The 8,761-nt window shown below is 46.9% G+C and overlaps 1 protein-coding gene across 1 annotated transcript; it reads left to right on the top strand.

Moving 5' to 3' along the window:
- The first annotated feature begins 287 nt into the window (after positions 1-287).
- Positions 288-8,478, top strand: CCDC42 (coiled-coil domain containing 42). The gene is made up of 7 exons (XM_066617672.1): positions 288-364; positions 816-921; positions 1,207-1,311; positions 3,849-4,046; positions 4,745-4,966; positions 6,035-6,193; positions 8,371-8,478. The coding sequence occupies exons 1-7, from the start codon at positions 288-290 to the stop codon at positions 8,467-8,469; spliced, it is 966 nt and encodes a 321-aa protein (XP_066473769.1). The 3' UTR covers positions 8,470-8,478.
- The last annotated feature ends 283 nt before the right edge of the window (positions 8,479-8,761 follow it).

Below are 8,761 nucleotides of genomic sequence, written 5' to 3' on the forward strand. Positions count from 1 at the left end.
AATCCCATGTGGGATGCAGTGTAGCCTGTGCCGGCACCACTGTATCGCTATGTGGGGATTGGGCTGTTAGAGCAGCACAGCCCTATGGTTGCTAAGCAACCCTTTTGCATCTTCCATTTCTGTATCTTAAGGTTCTGCGGCCCCAACTGTACCAGGCGCTGACAGCTTACACTTGCTTCCTCACAATACGTAGACAAGGCAGCAAGAAGGTGAAAAGAGGGTCCTCAGCTCTGTGTGGACTGTTAGAGTTAAAAGTGTAGGAGGTGCCTAGCAGGTGGACAGGCATCATGACGACCATGGATGAAGAAGACCTGAGCGAATACTTCCGCATGCAATATGGACAGAAGTTACTGAAACTGCTGATGTGAGTTAAATGCTCCCATATCTCCTTCTCTCTTGTTCTTTGCCTCTTAAGCCAGCAAGATCTTTATTCTGGATTCCCTTTATTCTGTCCATTGATCTTCCATGTCAGTTCTCCTATTTTCAGCTTCTTCCCCTCCAAATCCTTTTTTCCCCACTTTTCCTATGAAGACCACTGTGGGGTCAGATCAAGGGTTCACATCATCTCTACCATCCTGATTCTAACAGTAGCCAGCCATTTGCCCCTGGAAGCCTCCAGGGTGCCTATGGGGAATTTATCTTTCTGATACCTTTTAAAAAAAAAAAAAATGGAACGGGCTACAAGATACTTTCTCTCATCTTTCTCATTCCATCTGAAGGTGTGTGAGCAGCACAAAATTTAATCTAGTCCACATGAGTGGATTTAGTAGGATCTCTGCACTCTTTATAGGAGAATGATTGTCCTCTTTGATTAGGAAATTCCCAGTAACAGAGGAGCAGTCTCCATCTCCTTCCATTCGGCTCCTGGAGAAGAAAAAAGAAGCCAAATTGGTACATCAAGCCATGGAGGCTCAAAAAGAGGTGAGGTCCTCAAGCTATAGGAGATGGCCTGTTCCTATATCCCAGATGACCAGTTCCACCTTTAAATGCCCCTTAATCACACACAACTGTGTTCCTTCCATTACCACTAGAATTAGAACTGGAATGGTTCCTTGTCCATCTGGCCAGGGCACTGGTCTCATTGGCCATCCTGGTATATTTGCTGAATCTTGAGAGAAAACAAAAGTGAACATACAGTCTTCCCCCTCCTCACAGAAGGAAAAAATATTCAATTGAAATCAGTCACTTCTCTTGCGAACTCTTCAGGCATTCAAGACAAGGATGGAAGCCCTGAACAACAGGTGGGAGGAACTTGGTGCAAAGGAGGTTCAGCTGAAAGCATATATCCGAAAGTTTGAACAGTTCATACAGGTATTGGTCCTTTGCAGCTCTTTGGCTCCCGCTCCAGTGTTGCCCTTACTGATTAGAAAAGCTATGCCCAGCTGAAGGCATACAGATATGCGCAGGCTAATTGCTCTTCATTCAGTAGTATTGCCAGGGTGGGAAGACAGGGGTACCTATTCTGATGTCTGGGTCACAAAATAAGCCAGTTCAACATAATCAAATCAGCAGTTATTAAATTATGTACCTTTTTTGACAGTATGGCACAATTTTTTTCAAGATGGCAGCTGAAAAGCCTACTACTTTGCTGGTGCAGGTCCAAGTGGACCTTAGAAAGTGGGTTGAGGCCAGGATAGGATAATGGTTGAGCTGCTGCCACTGGTACCAGCCCGTCCCAGCTTTGACACATCCCCTCCCTGCCCTGGTCTCCATCCTGTTCCTCCCCCTCCCATTCTTCCCACCCTTGGCTCATTCCCATGCTGGTGTACCTGGACTAGGGCTCCCATGATAGCAACCAATGTATGGGAGCAGACATTTGTCTTTTGTGGCAGCAGCAAGTCTGCATTATGTGTGCATTGTTATTTGCAACAGCCATAAAACATGAAAATGCATTCTGGCAATGCAGCAGTAGTGGCGTCACTAGGATTAGCATCACCCGGTGTGGGAGGTCTGCATGTCACCCCATGCAGTGGGCGGGGCAACGCTCCAGGTGGTGGGTGTGGTGATGTACCATTGCCCCACCCCCATTGGTTTTTCAGCAGTATCTTTTGTTAGAACACAGATATTTCAATGTGGTTTGTTTCATTGCATTCTGCATGAAATTATGCATTGATTGACTTATAACATGATGGTATTATTCCTCCAAACTCTGATTTGAGTGATTTTGAAAACTTGTAGAGTCTCTCACACACACACCCCATGTCAACTTACTAACACCTTATTGCAGCAGTTCTCAAACTTTTAGCACTGGGACCCACTTTTTAGAATGACAATCTGTCCAGGACCCATTGGAAGTGATGTCATGGACAGAATTGATATCATCAAGCAAATTAAAATAAATAATTATAAATAAATTAAAATAAAAGAAATAATTAAATAAGGGGGAGCCAGTCCTGTTCCACCAAGTACTCTGGTACTCTGAAGTAAGTCCTATTGTGGTCAATGGGGCTTACTCTCAGGAAAGTGTGGGTAGGATTGCAGCCTGTGAGCCCAATCCTATGCTTGTCTACTATGAAGTAAGTCCCATAGTGGTCAATGGAGCTTTACTCTGTAGTCCGCCTAAAATAACACCCCCCCCAAAAGAATTAGTGAGATCTTCAGCCCTCCCCAGTGCCCAGTTTAAAGTTCTTCTGTTTCAAGCACATCAAGATAAGGACCCACCTGGCTTTGCAAGTGCAAATAGAAAACTTTCCCCATACCAGTTGAAGCCTCTTTTCTTGGTCCTTTTTAGGGGGGGGAGGCTGCCTTCTTGAGCATTTGTTGCACTCCAGCTCCATCGGATCAGGACCCTCTTGGTGTCCTCACATTCCCCTTTGCCCGGCCTGACCACCAGCCAAGGCACATCTGCCTACTCATGAGTAAATGCAACTGAGAGGCTGCTTCGCTTTCCATAGGGCTCAATAGACTGCAGCTGGGAGGGAGGCAGGGACCTCCTTCTCCCTTTTGTGTTTTTGGGGACTACATTCATTGGATTGGGACCATTCTGGTGTCATTGGATTCCTCTCAGCCTGTCCTTTCCAAAGAATGATGGCAAGTATGCCTACTCGCGAGTAAACACGCAATACGGCTCACTTTCCATTGGGATCCATGCATTTTCCGGTTTTTTGGCCATAACTTTTGAAGGAAAGGAGCTATTTCAATTCTGTTTTTTGCATTGCACTCCGCTGGACAGTCCACATCCAACGGTGTATGGCATGATGGGCTAGCTCCTAATGCAGCGATGTTAGCGTGTCACCCCCAAGGCGCGTCACCCCCCCCGACACGTCACCCAGTGCGGCCCACCCCCCCCGCACTCCCCTAGCGATGCCTGTGCGCAGCAGCCCAATCAGATTGACCATGACAGGGATTATTGCTGAAATTCAAGGTTCTACACCCACAGTGAGCGCATTTCAGAGCTGGTTCAGAGGAAGACATGGAATTGAGAGCTTGCCTGTATGGTTACTTATGGCACTGTCTCTGTCTCTGGAGTAGGTAGTAGTTGGTCTCCACTCCTCTGTCCTGCCCCTACTGACCCTTGCACCACCACCTTCAGGAGCAGTCTGGAGGACTGAGAAATAGCTGCCTGTTAGTAAGAGCCTTCAGGGGCAGTAATGCTGAGTGACTGCCAAGCCAGGCACTCAGGGAGCAGCTTCCTTATACTAATATGAACCCCAGACCCAGCCTGATCAGTCCATCAAAGACCCAAACCCAGAGCACACTTTCACAGGATTGGTTTTCATGAAGGAGATCCTTCGGTCTTTGAGAAGGCGAGTGGGCATGGAATCTAACTAGCAACCACTCCAGGTAACCTCATTTGTCACTTGTCATGGTTTTATGTGTTGCCTGGGGTTCACCATGAGGGCCTTTAGGAGAATGACCAGAAACGGATCAGAGCCCTGAAGAAAGCCAACAAAGAGAGAGAACTGAAGAAACAGCGAGTGAAGGAGCTGGCCAAGGCCAAGTTGGAGATGGCAGCCCTAAAGCAGCAGCATCAGAAGCTCTACAACAAGCTACAGCAGTACTCCATCTTCAACAAGTACCTGGGAAAAGTGGTTGAGGTCTCAGAGGTATGTGCTGCTGTGCTGCTGGGAAGGGAAGCAATGTCTTAGAATAGAGATCCAAGTGGCAGCTTTTGTGCTAAATTAGAGAGGTAGGTCAGGGGGCAACACTGGATCACTGAAAAGGCAGATACCTTGGTGTGGTTGCCTGGTTGCCAATTTTAACATTGGCTTTGCTGTCATGCACCAAAGCATGGGACCTGCAATGATCACAGAATCCTTGGTACAATTGAGATTGCATCATCTGCATGGTTTCAAGAACAGTGTTAGCATACTTGTATACTTGCCACTTGTCCCAGTATTTGCAGCATCCATGAGTTCAAGCTGTAGTAGACTCACAGCCCAATCCTATGCAAGTCTACTTAGAAGTAAGTCCCCTTAGAGTCAATGGGGCTTACTCCCAGGAAAGTGTGGCTAGGATTGGGCTGACAGATGGTTCTACGCAAGTCAAATAACTGTTGCCTGATGATGGCAGGGGGAAAGCCAGATCTGTCTCTTTGAATGCAGCTTTCCCAAACCAGGAAGTTGGCTGCACTATAAGACAGCCTTCTGTTTCTTCTTGTGAGGGGACTTCATATGGGACTGGGAAAATGTGATCCATGTGGTATTATGACATTTTTATATTTCAGATATTTTGATATTAACTACAAGGTAGGTGAGCTCAATATCTCAGTGTGCAGGGCAATAATTCAGGACATCCCCTACAGTTTGAAGAAATTCGGGAAGTCATCGGCCGCTATCGAACGCTAGTAGGGATGCACTGGGATCTCGTACAGTCGGCACAGGAAGGATTGGAGTTGATTGAGCAAGCCAAGGTCCGCCTGGCCCGCTACAAAGAGGAGAAAGACGATGAGATCCTGCAGCACAACAATGAACTGGCACGCTTGCAGCTGCGCTTTGATCATGCTCGTAGTGACGTCATTGTCTGGGTAAGGGTTAGGGCTTCACCTGTACTGCTTCACCTGTTCCAAGGAGTGCTCATATGTGAATCTTTGACCTAAAGCCCTTTGATGAGATAACATGCTTGAACTTTCTCTGATGGAACCTCTGGGATCCAGCTTTTTCACTTCCTGAACCAACTGCATGTCCCAGCAGGCTGGTATAAACACCGTGTAAAGGTTGTTGCCACTGACTCAGATCCTTTACTGGCTACACACAAACCCTGGCTCAGTGAGAATTTAAACCAGTAGGTGGCTGGAGTGATAAACCACAGGACATCTGTAACAGCCATTTGGCAGTGGCACAGTGTTGGGGTCAGCATAAATGTATACATCACTATAAGCTTGCAATATCATGCCCACTCACCTGAAAGTGTACGCCATTGAGCACAGTAGGACTGACTTCTGTGTAAATATGCATAGGATTGCTCTGCTTATCAGTGGACTTCTTTTCCTTGAAATCAGATTTTTTCAAGGAATTTATACATGAACATCAAACCCATATTCAGCAAAATGTGAGCCATGCCAATTTCAGGGCTTGAGGACCTCACAGAACAGACATGTCTGTGGCCATCTATCCAGAAGCTCATCTTCTGCATTTTGATCATCTGTAACTTTCTACTCTACCTCCCCTTTGACTCAATGCTTTCCAGCTCAGGTTGCAGAACAGACAGAAAACATCTGATGCAGTTTTTCTATGTCTGAAGATGCAATGATGGGGGAAGCTGTAGCATGACATGCAACAGTTAAAGGGACATATTGCTTGTCAAGAATGAAGGTGGCAACCCTACTCTATTCTTTCTTTGGGATTTTTACCTGACACACCATTCAGTTTTCCTAGTCACTTGGCCACGATAAAGACTTTGCTATCCACTTTCTGACATACCCTTACAAGAGACCAAGAAACTAGTATCCAAAAGTTCTTGTTCAAGCCATTTCAAAGTGTCCAAGACAGAGCTGACCTCATGGTCTCAACTCTATGGAACAGCAAAAGCAATACTAGTCAGGTTCATCACAAGCCTTCTCATATTTTCTCTGTGGCCTTGGCCCTCTTCCTAGGAGTCACGCTGGGCACATATCCAGAACACTGCTGCAAAGAAAACCTTAATGCTAGGCACCATCAAGATGGCCACCTTGAATCTCTTCCAGAGTGTGAGCAAGCAGATGAAGGAAGCTTTACTTGTGCCTCTGGAGGACACCCCCAGGCAACTGGATATGGTATGTATGGGAAGCACATTCTCCCCTCACTATTTTGCTGAGGGGCTGTGACGTCCATACTGAGGGCAGATCCCCGGAGTATTGGTTCTGTGGTAACGTCTAGACCCGCCCAGTCTCTCCCTGGTCGGAGCGAATAACAGGGAGTCAAAAAAAGGGGTTTGTTTACCTTCTTTACTTTAGTTGCGGCTTTTACATTCATGGAGGGGTCCTGTTCCCTCACAAGACCCCAGTACCCCCTAGGTACAGTTTCAGTTATAGTCTCTCCAGTTTCCTGGAATCAAAAGGTCAGTTGCCCCACTGACCTTTCTCCCGCAGTCCTCACCAGGACAGTTGTCAGGCACATGGGGTTCTCTGCAGGTAGGTTCTGGCGTCCATGTAGTCTCTTTGGAAAGGGCTGGGTCGGACTGGTGCCCTCCTCTCCTTTTCGCTCTCCCCGGTTTGTAGGTTCAGCTTAGAGGTGCTCCTCGGGTCCTCTGTACTTGGGGGTCTCCCAAAGCCCTTGGGAAGCTCTTTCCTCAAGGAATCAGTCTTGGACCTCTGCCAGCCCCTGGCTGTCTCCCCACTTTGTTTGCCTCTCCTCTACTAGAGACAAGGCTTTCCTTTCCTCCCTTCCCCCTCTCTAGCCCCTTCCTTATGGAGCTCAGAAAGGTGCTTCCTCCCTCCTTGGCTGTCTCCCCTCCTCTTATCCTCCTGGGCATTCCTCCGAGCCCCTCCTCTTCCTGGCCCCACTTGGGGTTCAGAGCTAGTAAGATCTCCAGTCCTCTCCCTGCAGGTCCCACCCTTTCTGTTAGGAGGGGCAGTTGCACCTGGGCTGTCCTGTCTCTGAGGAGGCCTCTGCCCTGCCCCAGGTGAGGGGGCTGACTGCAGCAAAGACTTAGGAGCCTCATCCTCTTGGGCTGGCTCCTTATCCTTCCAGGACAGTCCTTGGAGAGTTCCCTGTGTCCGGATACCCCTTCCTTCCACTTGCCCCCTTTGGTCCTCCTGTTTCCCTGCTGGGGATTGTTGCCCAGGGTAAGCCCCTGGGTGACAGGGGCTAACAGCATTCCCAGCCTGCTGACTGCAGAACAACACTCTCTCCAGGCACCTCCTTCCTCCTAAGGCATAGGATCCATTTGGGGGAGAGGGAGGGTATTAAAGATTATGTTGGATGTGAGGGATTGAGAGCGATTACACCTGATGTTTAAAATGTTAACCCTGGTGGTTCATAATAACAGCTGGACTTGAGCTCCCAATGAATTGGGACAGGAGAGGGGGAGGAAGTCTGCTGTAGTTCCAATATATGGGGGGGCTGATCTGGCTGTTGTTTCATCCAGGAAAGCTTGTCATTGATGTAAATGGTGCACACTTTTTCTGAGGGTAAATAGTAGGTGGATTAAGGCTCCCCATGGCTCAGGACTATGTGGAAGGGTAAAGTTAAAAAAAAACAAAAAACCCCTACCCCTCCATTGTCCTGAACTGACTGCTATTAACAAAAAAACAAAACAAACTAAGCTCATCAAGACTAATAACACTCTAATTGCTACAGTTTGACTTTGAGTGACCACAGAAGTCAAACTGAAGATCTACCAGGTAAGCTGAGATCTATCCAGTCAACATTCTTTTTCCAGAAACCACAAGTTGTCTCTGGGAAACTGATATACAGGGCACAAAGGCCTTAGTCCTCCCTTGTTTGTCCCCAACATCTGGTAGCGGCCCATCATATAAGAAGCCACAGAGGGTTACATTTGGAAGTCTAGCTTGCATTTATCTAGTATAGAATCTCTCTAAAATGAAACATGTGACATTAGATAAGATGCTACTGTTGCATCTTCCTTTCTCATGTATTGTGGTCATTGCTGCCTACCCCCACAAAATACTTTTGCATTCTCCAGCTGAGCAGTCCTGATTATCTGTGCAAAGAGACACATTTTAAGTAGTGGCTCTACTACATTTAACTGAGAGAGGGCACCTGTCCCTATTCACCCTAGCATAGCATTCCTTCCAGAAGCTGGCGTCTCTCTGTTTAAGAGTGTGAGCTCCTTTGGTACAGGGAAACATATTTTTGTTTATTTTGCTATGTAAACTGCATTGTGAGTTATTTTTGCCAAGAAATGGTGTATGAATATTCTAAATAATAAACAAGAAGAATAGTAGCCCTCAGTTCTAGCTTGTACTGATCTGATGTTCTTTGCTCTCAGATCCAGCAATTTATCCAAGATCTGTCAGACATCTGGACAGAAGTTAAGAAGAAAGAAGTGCAAAACAAATCACAAACAACAGTGCCGAAGGACATGTAGAAGGCATTGTTTCATGCCTCCCATCACTCCTGTCTCACTTCCGCTCCTCTGCTTTGCCTGTGTGGGTATGGGGAAAACCAATGCCTTGCTACTGCCCAGTACTTCATCCCCTCCACATCCTTTGCTTTCCCTTCCTTAGGGAACAAAATAGAAAGTCTATTTGATATAAAGAGTATTTTTTGTAATGCAGCGTTGACTCCTCAGTCGCGTTTGTTTCTGTGTTTAATAAAAATCAGTCCTGTGTCATTAATCTCCCCTCAGCAGCGTGACAATAGGTCCTTCAGACTACAGC

Source organism: Tiliqua scincoides, chromosome 2, assembly GCF_035046505.1.
Source record: "Tiliqua scincoides isolate rTilSci1 chromosome 2, rTilSci1.hap2, whole genome shotgun sequence".
NCBI classification, from domain to species: Eukaryota; Metazoa; Chordata; class Lepidosauria; order Squamata; family Scincidae; genus Tiliqua; species Tiliqua scincoides.

Excerpts from the sequence above, each read along its gene's own strand:
- CCDC42 (XM_066617672.1), top strand. The coding sequence starts at position 288 with ATGACGACCATGGATGAAGAAGACCTGAGCGAATACTTCCGCATGCAA. Across the intron at positions 4,047-4,744 it reads AAGTGGTTGAGGTCTCAGAG|TTTGAAGAAATTCGGGAAGT; the intron begins GTATGTGCTGCT and ends CATCCCCTACAG. Across the intron at positions 4,967-6,034 it reads GTAGTGACGTCATTGTCTGG|GAGTCACGCTGGGCACATAT; the intron begins GTAAGGGTTAGG and ends CCCTCTTCCTAG.